The sequence below is a fragment of the Chiloscyllium punctatum genome, chromosome 24, assembly GCF_047496795.1.
Source record: "Chiloscyllium punctatum isolate Juve2018m chromosome 24, sChiPun1.3, whole genome shotgun sequence".
Classification (NCBI taxonomy): domain Eukaryota; kingdom Metazoa; phylum Chordata; class Chondrichthyes; order Orectolobiformes; family Hemiscylliidae; genus Chiloscyllium; species Chiloscyllium punctatum.
This window is the reverse complement of record NC_092762.1, coordinates 86176173-86201900: the sequence shown is the minus strand read 5'-3', so window position 1 is coordinate 86201900 and position 25728 is coordinate 86176173. Positions and strand designations below refer to the sequence as shown.

Here is a 25728-nt window from a genome sequence, read left to right as displayed (position 1 = left end):
TGATTAATGACCTTGAATGCTTGCTATAGCTAAGAATGTAAGCAGTAAGAGCAGGAGGAGGCCCTCAGTTAGTCCAGCCAGTTCTGACATTCAATAAAACCTTATATTTGATCTTTGACCTCAAGACCATGGTTCCTCGCCATCCTCAAGTCCATGAATTCTCTGAGACAGCATACAGTCATAGAGATGTACTGCATGGAAACAGACCCTTCAGTCCAACCCGTCCATGCCAAACAGATGTCCCAATCCAATCTTGTCCCACCTGCCAGCATCCAAACCATTCCTATTCATATACCCATCCAAATGCCTCTTAAATGTTGCAACTGTACCAGCCTCCACCATTTCCTCTGGCAGCTCATTCCATACACGTACCACCCTCTGTGTGAAAAAGTTACCCCTTAGGTCTCTTTTATATCTTTCCCCTCTCACCCTAAACCTATGCCCTCTAGTTCTGGACTCCCCAACCCCAGGGAAAAGACTTTGACTATTTATGCTATCCATACCCCTCATAATTTTGTAAACCTCTATAAGTTTGCACTTTGCAAACTTTTTCCCATTTCAAGATTTGAAAATTACTGCAACCCCTCAGTCAGTGTTTTTGGGGGTTGGGCTGTGGGATGGAGGAGTTGACCTTTGTTGCCCTGGAACTTGCAACCCTAAGATTTTAGCTCACAACCTCGCTTTGGGAATCCTTGCTGCAGTGTCCAAAATCCCCGTGTAAAGTCAGTACCTCCCTCATCTCTGCTCACAGACAGCATTCCTCTGGGTTTGATCACCTCTGTGCAGGAAGGTGTTGTGCCTCAATCCTGCGGCTGAATCAGGGACACACAAAACCTTCCCTCCCGGCTGCTGCTGCTGGTCCCTGGATTGTCTTTCAGACAGCACTACCTGAGCATCACTCAGCTAGAAGCCTGCAGTAGTGAGAGGGTCAGAGCTCTATGAACAATGACACGCTTTGGGACGATGGGCAGGCACAGTAGTGAGATGATGATTTATTTAAATCAGTAATAAAACTGAGATCGTTCTAGCAAATTATCATCTCACCCAGATATGTTAACCCTGTTCCTGTCCACTGAAGTGGTCTCAGCAACAGAGTTTCTCCGGCAGTTCCTTTTTATTTTAGATTCCCAGCTTGCATTTTGTAACATCTTCTCATGTGAATCAGTGGCACACCTTTGCTCTCAAATTCTCATGTGTTATTTCATTGTGTTAAAGGTGCCACGTAAGTTGTTGTTGCACTACTCCTGTGCTGGTCAGCCCCAGCTCAGTGAAAAGGAATACTGCCCCAAAGCGGAATGATTTATGCTCATCTGCTGTTGCTCAATCAATCCCATTTGCTAACCTTTGTGTCTGAAGGTTGCGTGTTGAACATAGAAAATAAGAACAAGATAGGGCCATTCGGCCCTTTGGGTCAGCACCACCATTCAACACGACCATAGCTAATCAACTGACTCAGTACCATGATGCAATTTTCACCCCACACACTTTGGCCTCTTTAGTCCTATTGAACTCTGATTTGGAGGAGCCGGTGTTGGATTGGGGTGGACAAAGTTGAAAATCACACAACACCAGATAGCTGATGAAGGAGCAGCGCTCCCAAAGCTAGTATTTCCAAATAAACCTTTTGGACTATAACCGGATGTTGTGTGATTTTTAACTATATCTAGCTCCTTCTTGAAAATATTCAATGTTTTGGCCTCAATCGCTTTCTGCAGCAGAGAATTCCACAGGCTCCCTGCTCTCTGGATGAAGACATTTCTCCTCATCTCTGTCTGAAATAATTAGACAGTGAGACCCCTGGTTCTGAAGTCTTAAGTCATCAGGAACATCCTTCCTGCATCTACCCTGTCTAGTCATAGAGTCATGGAGATGTACAGCAGGGAAACAGACCCTTTTGTCCAACTTGTCCATGCCAACCAGATATCCTATATTAATCTTGTCCCATTTGCCAGCACTTGGCCCATATCCCTCTAAATTCTTCCTATTCATGTAGCCATCCTGAATGCTGTAATTGTACCAGCCTCTACCACTTCCCCTGGCAGGCCATTCCAATGGGCAGCACAGTGGCTCAGTGGTTAGCACTGCTGCCTCACAGCGCCAGGGAACTGGATTCGATGGCTTCCTCCCACAGTCCAACAATGTGGATTAGGGGGATTGGCCATGCTAAATTGCCCCATAGTGTCCAGAGATGTGCAAGCTAGGTTGGTTAACTGTGGTAAGCGAAGGGTTATGGGGATAGGGTGGGGATGCTCTTCAGAGGGCTAGTGCGACTTGATGGGCTGAATGGCTTTTATCTGCACTGTGGGGATTCTATGATTCTCTGGTTAAAAATGTACAATCCCTCCTGTTAGTGGGACATTTCCTTCACCAGGGTCTACAAACACAATATAGTTACAACAAAGCAGAAAATGTACTCTAATTTCTTTACTCAGGAAGTGGTTCAAATGTGGAACTCACTACAACAGGAAGTGGTTGAGACAAATTGTTCAGATGCTTTCAAAGGGAGTTTATATAAAGACGAAAGAGACGAGGAGTGGAACTTTACAGGGAATGACTATATTGGATTAGGTGGAAGGGTGAAATGGATAAACACTGGTATGGATTAGTGGGTTGAATGGGTTGGTACACCCTGTATATTCAGTGGAAATACACAGGGCTGAATCTGGTTTCTTTGGTTAAGTGATTTTTTTTGGAGGGTTCTCACCATGGGGCTTCCTGAAATTTCTGTCTGATTTGGACCTGATTAGCAATGACCTCACCCCATGCTACACGTCATGTCCCATTCTATCCCAGATTACCAAACACCATTCCCAAAACAACCCGCCACCAGTGGATATCCGCTGAAAGACTATCATCTCTTGTGTCCGCACTATCTGTCAAAAACCATATGCATCCAGACAGATCTGGGATTCTGAAACTGAAATTCTGTCAAGGACATTTTTTGACAATCTCTAAGACCTCGTGGAAGGATTAGAGAAGAAGTGAGGAAAAACATGCATTCAGTGCTATAAGCTGCAGGACTATGGGCCGTGTGCAGGAAGATGGGGTTAGAAAGGGCATCTGGATGTCTTTGGATAGGCATGGACAAGATGAGCTGAATGGCCTCCTTCTGTGCTGTGTCATTGCTGTGGTTCTAAGGAAGGGAGGATGGCCCTGCTATTCCCCAGGATGTCCCGGGCAAGAGGGTGGAGCAAGGGAGAGGAGTCAGCTCCTGAGAGACCATGGTCTGAGATCACCAGCTGGGTCAGTGCTATCCCCAAGGTGCGGAGGAATGGCCAATGGGTACTATTAGAAGGATAATGACCTTCTCAGCTGTGCTACACTCTTCTGTCTGCAGTCCCACATTCTCCCTCTGCCTGTCTATTTTCCTGCGTCCACCTCCCATCACGGCTCACACACTTGCTCCCATGGTTGCCTGCTACATCTTCCACCACTCACAGTGATTGCACCGTCCCCTCTCTCTCCACTCACAACCTCCCACACCATCAACCTTCCAGTTCCTCTGCACTGCCTCCTCATCCCCTCAGAATACCTCATCACCTGCACCAACACTAATGGCTATGCCAAACACTTTCACCTCAAACACTTGCCGCTGCCTCACAGTGCCAGGGAGCCGGGTTCGAGTCCAGCCTCGAGCGACTATCTGCATGGAGTTTGCACATTCTCCCTGTGTCTGCGTGGCTTTCCTTGGATGCTCCGGTTTCATCCCCCAGTCTAAAGGTGTGCAGATTAGGGTGGATTGGCCATGGGAAATGTGAGGTTACAGGGAAATCATAGGGGGATAGGTGTGGGCGGGATGCTCTTTGGAGGGTGAGTGTGGTCTCGATGGGCTGAATGGCCTGCTTCCACGTAAAGTCATAGAGTCATACAGCACAGAAATAGACCCTTTGGTCCAACCAGTTTGTACCGATCATAATCCCAAACTACCTGCCTGAGCTTGGCCCATATCCCTCCAAATATTTCTTATTCATGTCAGGATTTTATGGTTTCTGTCCTTACAGTCCATAACAGAGCACAAAGAGTCTGGGCGGGTTCCTGACATTCAGCACCTGCTCCATTTGACAAAGGGTCAGTAATCAAGGGCATACTCTCAGAGACATAAACCAAGCAGAATGCTTTATAATGCAGTGGGGTGCAATTTTGGAACCTGCTATTTGAGAGGAAAGTGGAAGTAGTTTCAATAGCACCATGTACTGAAGGCTAAGTGATAAAGACTGGTTTATAATTAGAGATCACCCTTTTAGGACAGAGATAAGAAAAATTGCTTCTCTCTCTGAGAGTTGTACAAATTTGGAACATCCTGCCCCGGAGGGCAGTGGAGATGGCTTATTGAATACTTTTAAGGAGAAGGTGAATAAATTGTTGTAAGGCTGAGGAACCGGGCGTTATCGCAGGACACAGGAATGTGGAATTTAAACGACAAACCATCAGCCATGATCCTTTAGAATGCACAGCACACATGAGAGGCTGAATGGTCTATTCCTACTCCAATTTCACATGTTTGTCTACTCATATAAATAGGCATGTTCCAGAGGAGGTGAATGGGAGGAGCTCACTGTTTTGGAGAGCCAGCAGAGACACTGTGGACTGAATGGCTTCCCTCCAGAAGGTCTTTTGCCTGAAACATCGATTTTCCTGCTCCTCGGATACTGCCTGGCCTGCTGTGCCTTTCCAGCACCACTCTAATCCTAACTTTATGATCGAGTCTAGGCTTTAATTTATTTTTAATTTTGTTCACTTCAATCCAACAGTAGTTTGCCATTTCTCTTTGAATCCCCTTTTGTGTCAAATGCAGTGCTCCCAGACTCAGAGCACAGTGGAGAGCCCTGACATGCTGTAAGTGGTAACCATATTCACGGTGTGACAAGCAGCTGGCCCTCTGTGTACAAGTCAAGGTCATGGACAGACCAGAGGCATGACTCCATGTTGTTTTCGTTAATTTCCCACAGGCCTCTGTCTAAATGTCACCTGCCCTTTCTGATGAAGAACTGGATCCTGTTGGTCACAGAGGGGGCTCTGACCAGCTAAGAGTCAACTGGACATTGCAGGAGAGATCTCGATTCCTGGCCCCTGCTCCATGGGGAGATTAACTGAGGGTCTTCAACCTGATTCTTTAACCGAAGACTGATTCCTGGGATGCCAGTTCTGATGCATGAAGAGATGCTGGGTTGGTTAGGATTGTATTCACGAGAGTTTAGAAAGATGAGGAGAAATTTATCAAATTCCAACAGGATTTAGAAAGGATTTGAGGGACAACCTTTTCACACAGAGGGTGGTGCGTGTATGATGAGTAGATTCCCTACAGTGTGGAAACAGGCCCTTCAGCCCAACAAGTCCACAACAACCCTCCAAAGAGTAACCCACCCAGACCCACTTCCCTCCGACTAATGCACCTAACCCAATGGGCAATTTAGCATGGCCAATTCACCTGGCCTGCACATCTTTTGGGCTGTGGGAGGAAACCAGACCACCCAGAGGAAACCCACGCAGACACGGGGAGAATGTACAAACTCCACACAGACAGTCACCCAAAGCTGGAATTGAACCCGGATCCTGGCGCTGTGCACCAGCAATGTGAAATTTTGTAGATTCTTGATTAACAAGAGAGTCAAAGAGTACTGAGGGTAGGCAGGGAATTAGAAGTCACCACTGAACCAGACATGATCATATTGAATGGTGGTGGAGTAGCCTAGTCCTCTCTATACATTTGTACATTTGTATGGAAGAGATCTCTCCACTGTTCAATAAAACCCAATGGCTTCATTAATGTTCTTTAGGGAATGAATGTTGCTGCCCCAAGCCCATTCGACGTCCATATATGACTCCAATCTTGCAACCACATGATTAGCTCCTAAAATAAAGTCATAAAATTGCTGGAGAAGCTCAGCAGATCTGGTGGAGTCTGTGGAGAGAGAAACAGAGTTAACGTTCCCAGTCCAATATGACTGAGACTGAAAGGGACTGGACAAGTGACTGGTAACCTATGAAGTGGTTTGACTTGTATCTATCCCCTGACTGTGGTTCCACCAGTAGTTCACCATCACTATCACAGTCAGGGTAAAGAAGGGAGTGGTCCTCAAATGCCAGCCTTGCCAGCAATGTCTACATCCTGTAAACAAGTCACCAAATTCTCCCCAAGGAAAGTTGATAAATTGACTGGAAATGTCACTGACAGGAAATAGTCAAACACATCTTGGTTACAGAGATAAACTGTCAAACAGGCACAATTTTCCAAACAGTTTTCAGTAAATGCAATTTCCTCTTATTCTCAGGAAGTCTGCAGTGCAGTTGGAGGAGGATGGCCGAGCCAGAAGTTTATCCCATGAAGAAAAGTTTGAGCTCGCACTCTGTGGGTGGGCAGGAGGTAAGGTGGAGCTTAAATCCTGGACGTCCCACCGTTGCATGTTTCTCCAGGATGTCTGCAGTTGGAGGAGCAAAGTGACCTCTCACAAGGGGGTCCCTGACCCACAGGTCACTGTCCTGACTCTCTGACCCATGCTGACGTCCTCACGTTGTTTGACCAGTGCAGCTGGAAGCCTCCGAGCTGCTTGATCTTTGCTCTCTGCAGCTCACTGGAGAGAAATAACAGCTCTACGGGCAGCAACCCTCACAATGTAAAGTCCCTGGTCATTTATCTGTTTCTCAGAAATGTCCAGTTACACACCACGGCCAGTCAAAACATTCCCCCAGTCCATTTTGCCCCCTTATCCGACAAAAATGAATCTCCAGTTTGAAATTTCCAATTGCATCCCACTGCAGTCTCAACAGCAGCTTGTAGGAGAGAGGCTTCCAACCCCCTAGTGTGAGAAATTGCTTCCTGACAACGCCCCTGAATGTACATTTCCATAGAAACTGTACTGTACACATTGAGGTCATTCAGCCCATTGAGTCTGCACTGGCCCTCCAAAAAGCTTCCTACCCAGAGCATATAACCCTGCATTTCCTATGGCTAACCCACCCGGGACACTATAAGCAATTTAGCATGACCAATCCACCTAACTTGCACATTTTTTGGACTGTGGGAGGAAACCATAGCATGTGGAGGAAACTCACGCAGACAAGGGGAGAACGTGCAAACTCCACAGAGACAGTCGTCTGGGGCTGGAATCAAACCCAGGTCCCTGGTGCTGTGGGGCAGCAGTGCTAACCACTGAGCCACCGTGTTATCATAATAATTGATATGCTTGCAACGTCCTGGCTTGAATAAGGTTCTGACTCTTGTTGTGGTATTCCTACTGCCAGATAAACTATTTCTCTCTCTTTGTTCTATGGAGTCCTGTTTGCTAAATTACCTTGACTACACCTTGTGGGATCGAACAGCTTATTTAATGTCAGGTTTTGGTTGTGAAGGAGCTCCGCCAATTCTGCATTGATCAGACAAAATAGGCAGATAATTCTGTACGTGAGGGGGAGCCTGGTTGAGCCTATGTCCAGTCAGGCAGCTTATCACTCTTTCTTAAAGGGAATGTCCATGCTGCACAGCCTCTGTGTGGACTATTGCGGAAGCTTCCAGATTACTGTTTGGAGGCACATCCTTGGAAAGAATAGTGCATTGTGCCCAGTCCTAACCCCCAAACCCTCTCTGTGCCAACCCCAACTCCCTGACACCGACTCCAATCAGCTCCCCTGTAACTAGCATTAAACAATTGCTCCTGACATATCTAACTGTGGGGAAGGAGAGGCAGCCTGAAGGTTTCTTACTGACAGCAGATGGCAGCGTTACCTCTGTTTGTCATGTGTCTGGACACGCAGAAGTTTCCTTGTTGGAATTGTATCATCAGTCACAAATCTGTTTGAATGAATAGTGGTGTTTGTGTATCACAGGCCCAAGGGATTACAGAGTCATGTGTTCATCTCACTTCCTCTGTCAACCCATTCATCTCCACTCCTGTATGAAATGTGATTTACCCCCTGCCCCCCACCCTAGTGGCTAGAAGGAGTCCAGGGCATAAATTCTAAAAGAAACAAGGACTCCATGACTAATATCCATCCTTTAATTAGTATGCCTTAAACAGACAATGTAGTCACTGTTGGCCTGCTGTTTATGGGAGCTTGCTGTGCACAGATTGGCTGCTGCTCTTCTGACTTTACAACAATGATCACCCTTTGATAGTTTAGGAAATGTTTGAATCATTTGCAAATTCAAGACTTGTCTGGCCTCATAATATAAATCTCTCAGACCCAGCATCAGTCTGGTGAATTTGCAAAGACCTAATCCAAGACTAACAACAATACTTGTATTTATATAGAGCCTTTGCATAGTAAAATGCTCCAGTGTACTTTAAACTACGTTTGACATCAAGGAGTATAAGGGCTAAGACAGGTAACCAAAAGCTTGGTCAACAAAGCTGTAGGAGTAAATTAGGAGGGCAGAGAGAGAGAGATAGAGACACACACAGACACACACTCTCTCTCAGGAAGAGAGAGAGAGAGAGCGACACACTCACACAGATACACATACTCTCTCTGAGAGAGAGAGAGAGACACACACACAAACACACACACACTCTCTCAGAGAGAGAGAGACACACAGACAGACACACATACTCTCTCTCAGAAAGAGAGAGAGAGAGACACACACACAGACACACATACTCTCTCTCGGAAAGAGAGAGAGAGACACACAGACAGACACACATACTCTCTCTCAGAAAGAGAGAGAGACACACACAGACAGACACACATACTCTCTCTCAGGAAGAGAGAGAGAGACACACACACAGACACACATACTCTCTCTCGGAAAGAGAGAGAGAGACACACACACACACTCTCTCAGAGAGAGAGAGACACACACAGACAGACACACATACTCTCTCTCAGGAAGAGAGAGAGAGACACACACACAGACACACATACTCTCTCTCAGAAAGAGAGAGAGACACACACACACAGACACACACTCTCTCTCGGAAAGAGAGAGAGAGAGACACACACAGACACACATTCTCTCTCAGAGAGAGAGAGACACACACACATAGACACACATACTCTCTCTCAGAGACAGAGAGACACACACAGACAGATAGAGACAGAAACTGACAGAGTGAGATACAAATAGAGAGGCAGAGAGAGAGGGAGACAATGAGAGGTAAAGAGGGAAATAGTGACAGACAAACTGAAACAGAGATGAGAAGGAGACAGTGAGAGAAAGAAAGAGATACTGAGACAGAAAGGACGCAGACAAACATAGACAAGCAGAGAGCAGACAAAGAGAGATAGAGGGATAGCGATAGGGTCAGAGAGATTGTGGCTGAGAATTCTATACCATGAGGCTCAGGGAGATGAAGGTGATGAAAGTTAGACAGGACAAGAGGCCAGATGCAATGTTTGAGATTTGTGGAGCGTGATGAGGTTACAGTGTCAGAAACCGATGAGGCCATGCAAGGATTTGATCATAAGGATGAGAATTATACAAGTGGTACATTTCCAGTTCAGGCTGAGTGTGGGCCAGCAAGCTTAGTACATCCTTCCTAAAGTGCAGTGCCCAGAACTGAACAATTATAAAGCAAACAACTCCAGTATCACTTCCTTCCTCCCAATCCATCTGATTAGCTGCCTCCAAATCTCTGCACCTGACTCCCTGGCGGCTGAGCTCAGAAATTAAATCACTTTAATCTAAGATATGTTTTCCTTCTGTCTGTGTATCATTCAAGTGCTTTGAGTTTGATTGAAGGATGAAGCAGGTTTAGCTACAGTGATCAGTAAACCAGTAAATATTAATTAGAATTTGTTAAAAACCAAACAATATCTGCTAAGAAATTAACAAACTAGGGTTTGATTCAGTTTCCGAACTGGAGATTAATTGTCTCTTTCAAAACCCTTCCTGTGCACGATATTCAGTTTCATTATTCATAATTGTTAGTTTAATTTAAGGCAGAATCTCAGCATCAAACATTCCCAGGACAGGGGCAGCACATGGGTTAGATACAGATTAAAGCTCCATCTACACTGTCCTCATCAAACGCTCCCATGACAGAAATAGTGTGGTGTTAGATACAGTGTAAAGCTCTCTCTACACTTTCCCTATCAAACACTCCCAGGACAGGGACAACATGGGGCTAGATACAAATTAAAGTTCTGGATGTAGATTTGCTCGCTGAGCTGAAAGGCTCATTTCCAGATGTTTCGTTACCTTACAAGGTAACATCTTCAGTGGACCTCATGCAAAGCAATGCTGAAAATTCCTGCTTTCTATTTATATGTTTGGGTTTCTTTGGGTTGGTGATGTCATTTCCAGTGGTGATATTATTTCCTGTGGTGAAGTCACTTCCTGCTCCTTTTCTCAGGGGGTGGTAACTCGATCTGTTTGTTGATAGAGTTCCAGTTGGAATGCCATGCTTCTAGGAATTCTCATGCATGTCTACGAGGAATTCTCATGTGATTAAAGTTCTGTCTACACTGTCCCCATCAAACACTCCCAGGGATTGTTGTATTAAATATGGTTTGGGTAAAAGTGGCAGATTCCTGTCTATGAAGGACATTAATGTAAAGGTTTGGTTTCACGATGGTTCCCACCCTCAAGCACATCATTTTCAAACCTTCCCCACCAACTACCAAATTGTCTGAATTCAGTTGATGGTGAGATTTGAACTTGAAGATGCAGCTTAATTTTTGGAGTTGCCTTGAAGACTCCCAAAGCAGGGTAATGAACAGAAAGCCCCAGTGGTGACTCGGTTCCTGTGCCCATCTTCTAATGTGAAAGGTCACTGAAACTCTGATTTCATTGAACATAGAACATTACAGCACAGTATAGGCCCTTCGACCCTCAATGTTGCACCAATCTGTGAAACCAATCTGAAGCCCATCTATCCTACACTATTCCATTTTCATCCATATGTTTATCCAATGACCATTTAAATGACCTTAAAGTTGGCGAGTCTACTACTGTTGCAGGCAGGGCGTTCCATGCCCCTACTACTCTCTGAGTAAAGAAACTACCTCTGACATCTGTCCTATATCTATCATCCCTCAACTCAAAGCTATGTCCACTCATGCTAGCCATCATCATCTCAGGAAAAAAGGCTCTCATTGTTCATCCTATCTAATCTTCTAATCATCTATTAAGTCACCTCTCAACCTTCTTCTCTCTAACAAAAACAGCCTCAAGTCCCTCAGCCTTTCCTTATGAGACCTTCCCTCCATACCAGGCAACATCCTAGTAAATCTCCTCTTTCCAAAGCTCCCACATCCTTCCTATAATGCAGTGACCAGGACTGCACGCAATGCTCCAAGTGCAGCCACACCAGAGTTTTGTTCAAAAAGGGAAGTAGAGGCAACCCTGGTAATTATAGACCAGTGAGCCTTACTTTGTTTGTGGAAAGGATTATAAGCATTGAATGATATTTGTGCCCAACATTCTGTATCTTTTTGTGCCAAAAGGAAGAAAAAGACTCAAGTTGAAACGCCATGTTATAACCTTTTGGATTATGAGCTGAGTAGCATCAAATCTACTCTGTTTTGTACTTTTACAATTGTCTATCTTGCATCATAGGCCAGAGGGAAAGTGAGAAAGCAACAGAGGCAAAGAGAGAATATGAGAAAAGACAGGCAACTAATGTAGAAGGGAATGCAAATGTTTTCTTTTGGCCTATACATAGTGGATGAATGGTTCGAGGAGGAGTTGGTCTCAATACGTTGGAGATTGGGACCTATGAAAGTAAACAGAAGGCATGTCTGGGGAACTAAATGCACCCTTTCCATTTGTTTTTCCCAAGACAAAAATAGAAATAGGAATAAAAATAGAGAAGACATTTGGGAAACTGGATGAACTACACATTAATAATGATGAGGAATTAGAAAGCTTGCCTGCCTTAAAGTTGATGAGTCACTGAGATCTGAAAGGTTTATTCCAAGAATGCTGAGGGAAGGTAAGGTCGTAAGTTGCAGTGATACTGACCAAAATCCTCCAGTGTTTATTGGGACAAAAGGATCAGAGAATTGCAAATGTTCCAGTATGTTCGAGAAAAAAGGGTTCAAGAATAAATCTAGCAATTACAGGCCAATTAGTCTTGGTGCTGAGGCAGTTTTTGGAAGTGTTTATTATTTGGACAATAAAGAAAGCTGGGGAGTGGGACTTTTTAAAGACAAATTCAGTTTAACTAACTTGATGGAATTTTTGAGGCAGCAGCGAGGGTTGATGAGGGTAATGCAGTTGATGTGGTGTACGTGGTCTTCCAAACATGAGTCAGTAAAAGTGAATCACATGGGAGAGTGGCAGTTTGGATGCAATGTTGACTGAGGGACAAGGAACAGGAAGCAGTGGTGAATGGCTGGGTTTCGGATTGAAGGGAAGTTTATAGTTGGGTTCACAGTGGTTGACATGAGGATCACCGCTTTACTTGATATTGTATCACAATCTGGACTTGAATCAAGGAACAGTTTGAAGGTGACACTATGGGGAGGGATTAATAAACTTCAAGAGAATATAGACAGGTTGAGAAAGGGCATGTACAGATGGAAAGTAATGAAGACAATTGTAAAGTGATATTTTTCACTCACTAGATCGGGAGACGCAATATAAAATACAAGGTCTGATTCTAAATGGAGGTGCAGGAGCAGAGGGACTTGGAGGATTGTACATAAATCATTGAAAGTGGCAGGGCACTTTGAGAAAATTGTCAATCCCACATGTGGGATTCTGGGATTTATAAATAGAGGTTAATAAGGGAATTATGATGAATCATTGTAAAATACTGGTTCAATCCTAACTGAAGTATTGTAACCAGTCCTGGGCTCTGCACTTTAGGAAGGATGTGAAGACCTTAAAGACGGTGCAGGAAAGGTTTACACAAATGATTCCGGTCACTGGATTGTTTGAAGAAGCTGGGGTTGTTTTCCTTTGGGAAAATGGGATTGACAGGAGATTTGATAGGGATGTTCAAAATCATGTAGCACCTGGACAGAGTGGAGGGAGAGAAAGGTCCCACCAGAGATAGGGTCAGGAACCAGAACAATCAAATTTCAGGTGATTGGCAAAAGAATGAATGCTGATGTGAGGAGAAGTGCAGGGTGTGGTTGGGATCTGGAACGTGCTGCCTGGGAGTGTTGGGGAAGGAAGATACAATCACACTTTTCAGAGATTTGCAGGGTTATGAGGAAAGGGTGAGAGCGTTGGCCTCAGATGGACTGTCGTTGCAGTGGTCCACTTGATGGAATGAATTGTCTTCCGTATTAGAACCATTCCATAATAGACACTGTATGTCACATTTTCTTCTGTTTCCTGTATATTTTATTTCATTTAAAGAAAGTTTCTCCCCTGTTTCTCCCACCGACATGAGTTCATTCTATTGAGAAAACATTGAGAATTTCATTTTAGATTTTAGAAAATAACCTTGTTTTAGATTTAGATTATCTTTTAAATTTTTGGTTTTATTGTCACATGTACTCAAGTACAAGGGTACGGGAGCATAGGGCAACTGTACAATGTCATCATTCCCAGCACAATCTTTGGTGTAAATGTGCCTAAGTACAAAACCTTCTGCACAAAAATAGTAAAATAAAGAAATAAGTTAAAAAGTTCAAAACTATAGTTCTTCTCAATATAAAGTAGAAAAATCAAGTTAAAAGTTAAACATTATAGTCCCTCCGTTCTCCTTCATCAATTCAATTCCATTTGCCATGTTCCTTGTTCCATTCCTAGCCACGGGATCTTTTACATCCATCTGAAGGACCAGAGAGGGCCTTGGTTTAACATCTCATCGAATACCATCCCATTTGCTAATGCAATGAAGAGCAGGGGAGATCTTCACCAGAATCCTCATTCAACATCAACCCCCAACCAGCATTGTTCCCTCAAACAATCAGGCCATTTATTTCATTGGTGCTGATGGCATCTTGCTGTGCATTTATCGGCTGTCACTTTTCCTTCATCCAAAATGGCTCCACTTTAAAAAGCACCTCATTGACTGCAAAGCATTGAGTTATGCTGAGCTCACACAAGGCACTACAGAAATGTAAACATTTCTCTGTATTTCATTTCTTGAATCATTGGTTGAGTTTCATAGTCACAGTCATAGAGTCATAGTCATAGAGATGTACAGCACAGAAACAGACCCTTCAGTCCAACTCGTCCATGCCAACCAGATATCCCAACCCAATCTAGTCCCACCTGCCAGCACCCAGCCCATATCCCTCCAAACCCTTCCTGTTCATATACCCATCCAAATGCCTTTTGTAAATGCAAATGTTGCAATTGTACCAGCCTCTACCACTTCCTCTGGCAGCTCATTCAAATAACCCTCTGAGTGAAAAAATTGCCCCTTAGGTCTCTCATATACCTTTCCCCTCTCACCCTAAACACATTCTCATCCCAGGGAAAAGACTTTGTCTATTTATCCTATCAATGCCCCTATGATTTTATAAACCTCTATAAGGTCATCCCTCAGCCTCCGACACTCCAGGGAAAACAGCCCCAGCCTATTCAACCTCTCTCTATAGCTCAAATACTCCAACTCTGGCAACCTCCTTGTAAATCTTTTCTGAATCCTTTCAAGTTTCACAACATCTTTCCGATAGGAAGGGGACCAGAATTGCACGCATATTCCAACATTGGCCTAACCAATGTCCTGTACAGCCGCAACATGACCTCCTAACTCCTGTACTCAATACTCTGACCAATAAAGGAAAGCATACCAAACACCTTCTTCACTATCCTATCTAGCTGCGACTCCACTTTCAAGGAGCTATGAACTCCAAGATCTCTTTATTCAGCAACACTCTCTCGGACCTTACCATTAAGTGTATAAGTCCTGCTAAGGTTTGCTTTCCCAAAATGCAGCACCTCGCATTTATTTAAATTAAACTCCATCTGCCAATTCTCAGCCCATTGGCCCATCTGATCAATATCTCATTGTAACCTGAGGTAACCCTCTTCGCTGTCCACTACACCTCCAATTTTGGTGTCATCAGCAAACTTACTAACTACTGTATACCTATTACGCTCACACCCTAATCATTTATGTAAATGATGAAAAGTAGCACTGATCCTTGTGGCATTCCACTGGGCACAGGCCTCCAGCCTGTAAAACAACCCTCCACCACCACCCTCTGTCTTCTACCTTTGAGCTAGATCTGTATCCAAATGGTGAGCTTTCCCTGTATTCCATGTGATCTAACCTTGCTAACCAGTCTCCCATGAGGAACCTTGTCGAACGCCTTACTGAAGTCCATATAGGTCACATCTACCGCTCTGTCCTCATCAATCCTCTTTGTTACTTCTTCAAAAAGCTCAATCAAGTTTGAGAGACATGATTTCCCACGCATAAAGCCATGTTGACTATCCCTAATCAGTCCTTGCCTTTCCAAATACATGTGCATCCTGTCCCTCAGGATTCCCTCCAACAACTTGCCCACCACTGATGTCAGGCTCACCGGTCTATAGTTCCCTGGCTTGTCCTTACCACCCTTCCTAACAGTGGCACCACGTTAGCCAACCTCCAGTCTTCCGGCACCTCACCTGTGACTATCGATGATACAAATATCTCAGTAAGAGGCCCAGCAATCACTTCCCTAGCTTCCCACAGAGTTCTAGGGTACACCTGATCAGGTCCTGGGGATTTATCCACTTTTATGCGTTTCAAGACATCCAGCACCACCTCCTCTGTAATATGGACATTTTTCAAGATGTCACCATTTATTTCCCTACATTCTATATCTTCCATGTCCTTTTCCACAGTAAATACTGATGCAATCCCTAGCCAACTCTATCTTCTAAATGAAGGTCCTGCCTGTGCTGCCGACCTCTCCTTTACCCACGGTCTCTGACTGACTGGTTTCTCTCTCCCACTGCTGGCTGCAGCCCTGGTCAAGGCCTTGCTGTGTTCCTGTCCTCTGAGGGGCAGCACACAGACTGATGTGAAACTTTGGAGATTCTCAGTGATACACGGGCACTATTGTCTTGAACAAGAAACCTGTAAAGAACCCACTGCCCCTGGGACTGAAGACCATTGGAAAGCAACTGTATGAAAGTGTGAGCTCTGCTCTTAGTCCAGAGTGCTGATGAAAACTGCAGCGAGACAGTCACGCTCCTGACATCTGCAGGGAGATCACAGCTGTGTTTTACCAGGCTAATTGCACTGCGTTGCTCCCAGCATCTTGCCATTTTTGCCTGACAGCAATCACTATATTAAACATCATCTGGTTACCAAGCACCAGGGAGTTAATCTGCTGTGAAGCCAGCTTTCAGAGGATCAATTCCTCCCAGAGCTTCCTGACTATTTGGTTTTCGACTTGATTTATTCTGGTCTCCTCTCTCCTTCATACTTTAATTAAAAGGCATTTAATCTCTCAACCCTGACTGTGCTAATTCTGCTTGAAAATCTGTTCTAACTACATCTCACATCGAAGTTATCACAATTGCAATTTGAGTCTGCTGTACAGGTTTGCATGAGTTGCAGCTTCAGTCCCACCTTCCCTTATGTGCTGGATGGTGAGGGGAGGCAGTTAATTTACCCTTTCATGGGATGTGGGCATTTGTTGTTTGTCATCCCTAATTGCCCCAAACAGGCTGCTTGCTATCCTTGGAGGGTAATTAAGAGTCAACTACATTGCTGTGTGTCTGGAGTCAGATGTAAAATTGGAACAACAGAGTTCCTTCTCCAATGAACCAGAAGGGTTTTTATGATAATCAATGAGAGTTCCATGCTCACCAATTCCTGAGCGCAGATTGTTATTTGACTTTGAACCACACAGGGTGCCTTGATTTGAATCCTTCTCCTCAGTTTATTTGCCTCTTGGAGGGTTCCTGTGGCACAGTGGTGCTGTCCCTGCCTCTGAGTAAGGAGGCTTGGGTTCAAATCCCACAATGCTCCAGGTGTGTGTCATAACGTCGCTGCAGAGGCTAATTTAAAAATATCTGTAAAGGGAGAGCTGGTAGCATTGTCATGTGAGTCTGACAGAAAGCTGAGTAGGCAGTGAGCAGACATGGAATACCACAGAAAGTAGCAGAGAATTTGTGTGGGAATCTGGATTACAACTCCAGCGGCATTATCGCTGCACCATCGTCCTCTGGGTAGCTTATAACCTTGGGAGTGGAGGAGGATGATCAGCCATGATCTCATTGAATGGTAGGGCAGAGTTAGAATCACAGGATCCCCACCCAATCCTCATAACTTCACATTTCCCATGGCTAATCCACCTAACCTGCATATCTTTGGACTGTGGGAGGAAACCGGAGCTGAGGCTGGAATCAAACCTGGAGCTGTGAGGCAGCAGTGCTAACCACTGAGCCACCGTGCCACCCAACTTGATGGACAGAATGGCCTACTTCTGCTCCTAAATCTTACCTCACTCACTGCCCATACCAGCAGTTGCTGTAAGTACCTGCTGTGGGTCAGATTTGTCGCTGAATCTGTGGGTTACAGGATGTTGCTGCATCTGTAGACCATAGTGCAATGTCCAGCCGACCTTCAGCATTGGGGGGGATTTGCCCAGTTACCTGTCTTTCAGATGCAGGTTGTAGGTCTCTCTGCCTCTACCAGTTTGATGGAGACTGGATTAGAAGAGCAGGGAGTTTTAAATCCCAGTTTGTTCTGCCTTGCTATGCTGAGTCTGCTAGTGTTTACACTGATGGTTTCTGAGTTAAGGTCCATCTGCTCAGACTACAGTGCAAACATCAACTATATCTCTGAGACTCAGAGATGAGACTATTCTAATGTGCTCCTGGCCAGCCTCCTTGCTTCCACAAGCCATTTTGATTCAAAGCCTGCCTGTATTCTAGTCCACACCTGGTCTCACCCAGCAATCACCCAGTCTGTTTGCTAACTTGCACTACACCTTGACCTAGCAATATCTCAATTTTAATATTCTCCTCCTCATGTTCGGATCACACATCCCTATGTCTGGAATCTCTTCCAGCCCTCTGGGATTTCTTCACCATTTTATGGGATGTGAGCATCACTGATAAGGCTAGCGTTAGTTGCCCAGCCCTAATTGCCCTGGAACTGAATGGTTTGCTAGGGCCATCTCACAAGGCAGTAAACCATCCATCACATCGCTGTGGGAATCACACGTGAGAAATAGGAACAGGAAGAGGCCATTCAGCCCACTCTGCCATTCAATCGGATCATGCCTGATCCAACACTCCTAATGCCCACATCCGTGCCCTTTCCCCTAAACCCCTGATTCCCCAACAGATCAAGAATCTCTCGATCTCAGCCTTAAATCTTCACAAAGACTCTACCCAACAGTCCTCTTCTCCAACGTTTCTCCCATCTCTCTGTAGCAAGGAGTCCCAAAGTTTCTGAACCCTCTGAGAGAAGGAATTCCTCATCTCAGTGTGAAATTGGGTCCCTTTTGTTCTGAGACTGTGGCCTCTGGTGCTAGACTGTCCCATGGGGGGAACATGCTCTCAGCATTGACCCTGTCAAGCTCCTTAACAATCGATATATTTCAATGAGATTACCTCTCATTGTTCTAAACTCCCGTGATTCAGAGAGATGTACGGCACGGAAACGGGCCCTTCAGTCCAACTTGTCCATGCTGAACAGGTATCACAAAATAATCTAATCCCACCTGCCAGCACTTGGCCCATATCCCAGGAAATCCTTCCTATTCATATACCCATCCAGATGCCTTTTAAATGTTGTAATTGTACCAGCCTCCACCACTTCCTCTGGCAGCTCATTCCATACACGTACTACCCTCTGTGTGAAGAAGTTGCCCCTAAGGTCCCTTTTATATCTTTCCCCTCTCACCCTAAACCTATGCCGTCTAATTCTGGACTCCCCCACCCCAGGGAAAAGACTTTGTCTATTTATCCTATCCATGCCCCTCATGTTTTGATAAACCTCTATAAGTTCACCCCTCAGCCTCCAATGCTCCAGGGAAAACAGCCCTAGCCTATTCAACCTCTCTCTATAAAAGCAGAGGATGAGAAGAGCAGGGAGTTTCAAATCCTCCAACCCTGGCAACATCCTTGTAAATCTTTTCTGAACCCTTTCAAGTTTCACAACACCCTTCTGATAAGAAGGAGACGAGAATTGCACACAATATTCCAAAAGTGGTCTGACCAATATCCTGTACAGCCGCAACATGACCTCTCAACACCTATACTCAATACTCTGACCAATAAAGGAAAGCATACCAAAGACCTTCTTCACTATCCTATCAACTTGTGACTTTACTTTCAAGAGTCCTGCTCTGATTTGCATTTCCAAAATGCAGTACCTCACATTTATCTAAATTAAACTCCATCTATCATTCCTCAGCCCACTGGCCCACCTGATCAAGATTCATTGTAATCTGAGGTAACCTTCTTCGTTGTCCACTATGCCTTCAATTTTGGTGTCATCTGCAAACTTACTAACTATACCTCCAAATTATTTATATAAATGATGAAAGGTAGTGGACCCAGCCCTGATCCTTGTGGCACTCCACTGGTCACAGGCCTCCAGTCTGAAAAAGAACCCTCCTCCGCCACCCTCTGTTTTCTACCTTTGAGCCAATTCTGTATCCAAATGGCTAGTTCTCCCTGTATTCCATGAGATCTAACCTTGCTAATTAGTCTCCCATGGGGAACCTTGTCGAATGCCTTACTGAAGTCTATATAAATCACGTCCTTATCAATCCTCTTTGTTACTTCTTCAAAAAACTCAATCAAGTTTGTGAGTCATGATTTCCCATGCACAAAGCCACGTTGACTATCCCTAATCAGCCCTTGCCTTTCCAAATACATGAACACCCTGTCCCTCAGGATTCCCTCCAACTACTTGCCCATCAGATGAAGCTTCACTTAAAACCCATTTAAAGGTGTCAGTTCTGACATTGCGGTGCTCCCTCAGCGCTGACCCTCCGACAGTGCAGTACTCCCTCAGCACTGACCCTCCGACAGTGCAGTACTCCCTCAGCACTGACCCTCCGACAGTGCGGTGCTCCCTCAGCACTGAGCCTCCGATAGTGAAGCACACCCTCACCACTGACCCTCCGACAGTGCGGTGCTCCCTCAGCACTGAGCCTCCGATAGTGAAGCACACCCTCACCACTGACCCTCCGACAGTGCGGCACACCCTCAGCACTGACCTTCCAATAGTGTAGCACTCTCTCAGCACTGGCCCTCCGATAGTGCAGTGCTCCCTCAGCACTGACCCTCAGACAGTGCAGCACTCCCTCAGTACTGACCCTTTGACGGTTCTGCACTCCCTCAGTACTGATCTCCAACAATGTCACACTCCCTCAGTACTGACCTCCAACAGTGTCACACACCCTCAGCACTGACCCTCCAATAGTGTAGCACTCCCTCAGTACTGACCCTCCGACAGTGCAGCACTCCCTCAGCACTGAAACCTCTGACAGTGCGGTGGCCCCTCAGCACTGACCCTCTGACAGTGCGGCACTCCCTCAGCACTGACCCTCCGATAGTGTAGCACTCCCTCAGCACTGACCCTCCAATAGTGCGGCACTCCCCCAGCACTCACCATCTGACAATCCAGCACTCCCTCAGTACTGACCTTCCAACAGTGTCACATTCCCTCAGTGCAGCGTCCCTCAGCACTAACCGTTCTGACATTGTGGTGCTCCCTCAGCACTGACCCTCCGACAGTGCAGTACTCCCTCAGCAGTGTATATCTCCCCCAGCACTGACCCTCTGATAGTGTGGCACTCTCCCAGCACTGACACTCTGATAATGTGGCACTCCCCCAGCACCAACCCTCCGACAGTGTAGTACTCCCCCAGCTCTGACCTTCTGATAGTGTGGCACTCCCCCAGCACTGACCCTCTGATAGTGTGGCACTCCCCCAGTACTGACCCTCCGACAGTGTAGCACTCCCCCAGCACTGACCCTCTGTTAGTGTAGCACTCCCCCAGTACTGACCTTCTGACAATGCAGTGCTCCCTCTTTACTGGGACTGGAAGAATTTGCCTAGTTTTGTTTGCAAGTTTCAGGGGGTTGTGGTCTTAAGTCCATGACATATTGATTCACAGTCAGGAGTAAGTGCTTCCCACTGACTCCTAGCCAATATTTTAAATCGCAAATAGAATGTGCGGTGATGGTGACCTAACGTGTAAGTAACAATTAAAGTTAAGCTGAGGTGGCAACTGTTAGCGAGTGGTAAAATATTAATGACTCCTGACTCATTCCCTTGATGGCTTGATGGAATCCTGGGTGTACATACGGAGACTAAAAATAGAACAAAGTTCTTTTCCTTTGAGGAGGAAAGGTGAAATCACCATTGTCTTAAAAGGCAAAGGACTGCTCTCTCATTCAAGAGAGAGAACTGGTGGGAATTTAATCTGAGAGACCTTCACAATAACCTCAGCCAGTGAAGGAACTGACCACAAGCTATTGTGTCACTCTGCATCACTAACCAGCCATCCAGCCAACTGAGCTAACAAACGTCCTTTCCCTCCCTTTGGTAAGTGAGTCTGAGCAATGATGTCCAGTCAATGAACTCTTTAAACAATAAACACAGTCATTATTTCGGGCAGGGAAAAGACTTTGATCCAAACTGGCTAGCCAAATAGTTTGAAGTTTGTACTGGAGCCAAAAAAATTTGAGATAGCTTGGGATATTTTGAAAGGTACACAGGTTCAAAAATGCAGTGCTGCAAATTGGTCAGTTCTGTACGAGGTCTGTTTCCCAGGGATTTGTTGTCAGAGTGAATGAGTTCATTTGATTCCAGTTCACACAGAGAATGCAATAAATCTTATATGAAAAAGGGAGATGGAAAAGTAAGATTGGGGAGGGGGTGCAGATGACCAATTAGAGTGAGGGACTAACAGCTATCAAATGGACAATAAATGCTGACCCTTGCAATCAATATGTCACATCACATCAAAAAGATCACAGAAATCAAGCAGATCAGGGGCAGCATAGTGGCCCAGTGGTTAGCACTGCTGCCTCACAGTGCTGGGGACCCTGGCTCACTTCCCGCCTCAGTCGACTATCTGTGTGCAGTCTCCCCATGTCTGTGTGGGTTTCCTCCAGGTGCTCTGGTTTCCTCCCACAATCCAAAAGACGTGCAGGTTAGGGTCGATTGGCCATGCTAAATTACCCATAGTGTTAGGTGTAAATGTGGGGAAGTGAATCTGGGTGTGTTATTCTTCGGCGGGTCGGTGTGGGCCTGTTGGGCCAAAGGGCCTGTTTCCACACTGTAGGGAATCTAAAAAAAAGAGATGCCGTGGCCATTCGGCCTCTTAAGCCTGTTCCATCACCCAGTAGATTGCTGCCGTTCGATTCTTCGACTGCACTTAATTAACATGAGAAAGTGATGAAAAATCTCAGCTTTTGTGGAGAGATGAACTAAGTCAATGTTCCAGGTTGATGGCTTTTCACTAATGAGAATAGAAGATTGAGTTTTAGAGTGAAGTAAATGGAAAAGTATGTGATAGGGTACAGAAGTGGAAAGATTCGATCAGAAAAGGAATGATAGTGAAAGACAAACTGGAGATGTGAATAGGATGTCTAAAAGCAAATGATTGATTTACAGGAGACCTAAATGTCAACACAACAATAGAGAAATTAGAAACAATGGTTGGAATCTCCTTCTCTCTCTTTCTCTCTTTTTCTTAATTAGTTCCTCCCCCGTTCTCCAACATTCTCTTTCTTTCTTATTCTCACTTTCCCTTTCTCTCCTTTTCAGTTGGCCTCTCTTCTTGTCATTAAACCCCTTATTAAGGGCAAAAAGGATGGACGATAAATGCAGACCTGTTAAAGACCTTCACATCTCATGAAAGAATTGAATAAGATTCTGTTTTCCTCCCTCCCTCTCCTTGTCTCTCTCTTCCAGTTTTTTTTACTTTGTGTAATCTGTCCCTTTCACTTTCTCCTCTTAGACTTCTCCTTCTCCATCTATCTTTCTGCATTTCTCTGTCCCTCCATCCTACTTGCCTGAACCCTCCACAGTCAGATTTCTGATATTCCCAGGTTCATTATGTCAGTGAGTCAGGATAGAATGTGCTTTATATTGATAAATGTCCTGCCCAGATGTTTTAATGTTTTCAGTCTGTCTTGTTTACGTCATAGTGGAACTTTCCCTGACACAGTTCACTGATTCTGTCAATTCCTTCATTTCTCCATCTGCACCACCATTCTCTGTCTATCCCACATTCCCTCCCTCTCTCTTTCTCATTGCCTCCTTGTCCCTCTCTCTGTCTGTGCATGACTGTCTCTGTGCGTGGCTGCCTCTGTCTGTGCATGACTGTCTCTGTCTGTCTGTCTCTCCCTCTCTCTCTGACTGATTTTCTTTTCCATTTCTTTATTTTTCTCCCTCTCTCTGTCTCTGTCCCTTTCTCTTTCACTCTATCCAGACTGTTTTAAAGGACTCTGACAGATTTGGCTCGGGTTGGATGGAGGGTTTGAGTCATGGAAAGAGAGACAGAGTATGATGGAGTAGACAGGAGGAAAAGAGAGTGAGAGAGGAAAGCAAAGTAGAAACAGCAGGCTGAGAAAGGCCTTTTTCAGGCTGTCCAGTGTTCTGCCACACTGCTGTGTTACACACTACTCTGTTACACACTGCTTTGTTACACACTATTCTGATGCACACTGCTCTGTGACGCACACTGTTAGGCACTCTGTTACACACACTCTATTACACACTGCTCTGTTACACACATTCTTTGTTACACACTGCTCTGTTACACACACTCTGTTACACATTCACTTACACACTGCTCTGTTACACACACTGTTACACACATTCTCTGTTACATACTCTCTCTAACACACACTCTATAACACACACTCTATTACACACTGCTGGATTACACACTCTCTCTTACACACTCTCTCTTACACACTCTCTGTTACACTCTGCTCTGTTACACACTCTCTGATACATAGTCTCTTACACACTCCTCTGTTAAACACTGTCCGTTACACACACTCTGTTACCCACACTGTTACACACTCTCTGTGACACACTGCTCGGTTACACACTCTCTATTATACAATGCTCTGTTACAGACACTCTGTTACATACTCTCTGTTACACAATCTCTGTTACATGCCATCTTACACATTGCTCTGTTAAACACTCTCTGTTACACACACTTTTTGACAGAATGCTCTGGTATGTACATTCTGTTACAGTTCTGTTTACACTCTCTGTTACACACTCTCTGTTATACACACTCGCTTACATACTGCTCTGTGACACACTCTCTGTGATACACACTCTGTGACACACTGCTCTGTTACACACTCTCTGTTACACAATCTCTGTTACAAACACTCACTTACACACTGCTCTGTGACACACTCTGTGACACACTCTCTGTGATACACATTCTGTGACACACACTCTGTTATACACTCTCTATTACACACTCTGTTACACACACTGTGCGACACACTGCTGTGTTACTCACTCTGTTACACACTCTGTTAGACACTCTCTGTGACACATTGCTGTGTTACACACTCTCTGTTACACACTCTCTGTGACACACACTCTGTTACACACTCTCTGTTACATACTCTTTTATACGCTACTCTGTTAGACATTGTTATATGCATTCTGACACAGAGAGAGAGTGTTATAATGGAGAGTCTCACATTGGGGTCAGTGTGACAGAGAAAGTGTTATAATAGAGAGTCTCACATTGGGGTCAGTGTGACACAGAGAGAGAGTGTTATAATGGAGAGTCTCACACTGGGGATCACTGTAAAATCAAGAGTGTGTTATAATGGTGAGTCTCACACACTGGGGGGGTCAGTGTGAAAACAGAGAGTGTTATATTGGTGAGTCTCACACTGGGGTCAGTGTGACATAGAGAGAGAGTGTTATAATGGAGAGTCTCACACTGGGGATCAGTGTGACAGAGAGAGAATGTTATAATGGAGAGTCTCACACACTGGAGAGTGGTCAGTGTGACAGAGAGGGAGTGTTATATTGGAGGGTCTCACACTGGGGCCAGTGTGACAGACAAAGAGAGAGTGTTATAATGGAGAGTCTCACACTGATATCAGTGTGACACACACACACACACACACAGAGTGTTATAATGGAGAGTCTCACACTGGGGATCAGTGTGACAGAGAGAGAGTGTGTTAAAATGGTGAGTCTCACACTGGGTATCAGTGTGACACACACACTCAGAGTGTTATAATGGAGAGTCTCACAATGTAGATCAGTGTGACAGAGAGACAGAGTGCTATAATGGAGAATCTCACACTGGGGCCGGTGTGACACACCGAGAGAGTGTGTTAAAATGGAAAGTCTTACACTGGGGTCAGTGTGAAAACAGAGAGAGTGTTATAATGGAGAGTCTCACACTGGGGATCAGTGTGACAGAGAGAGAGTGTGTTAAAATGGAGAGTCTCACAATGGGGTCAGTGTGAAAACAGAGAGAGAGAGAGAGAGAGAGAGTGTTATAATGGAGAGTCTCACAATGGGGTCAGTGTGACAGAGAGTGGTATAATGGAGAATCTCACACTGATGTCAGTTTGACACACACACAGAATGTTATAATGGTGAGTCTCACACTGGGGTCAGTGTGACATTTAGAGGGAGAGTGTTATAATGGAGGGTCTCACACTGGGGACCAGTGTGACAGAGAGAGAGTGTTATAACGGAGAGTCTCAAATTGGGGGTCACTGTGAAAACAGAGAGAGAGAGTGCTGTAATGGAGAGTCTAACACTGATGTCAGTGTGACACAAACACAGAGAGTGTTATAATGGAGAGTCTCACATTGGGGCCAGTGTGAAAACAGAGAGAGAGAGTGCTGTAATGGAGAGTCTAACACTGATGTTAGTGTGACACAAACACAGAGAGTGTTATAATGGAGAG

General features: G+C 45.0%; 1 protein-coding gene across 3 annotated transcripts in view; it reads left to right on the top strand.

Annotated features, from left to right (window-relative positions):
- The window catches only part of LOC140494794 (3',5'-cyclic-AMP phosphodiesterase 4C-like), a 332319-nt gene that overhangs the window by 27763 nt on the left and 278828 nt on the right, over window positions 1-25728 (top strand). For all 3 annotated transcript variants that reach the window (XM_072594393.1, XM_072594394.1, XM_072594392.1), the window contains exon 2: window positions 6273-6364. In XM_072594393.1, coding sequence (XP_072450494.1) covers window positions 6299-6364 — 66 coding nt within the window. In that variant the 5' untranslated portion in view covers window positions 6273-6298. The remainder of the gene's footprint in view (window positions 1-6272; window positions 6365-25728) is intronic.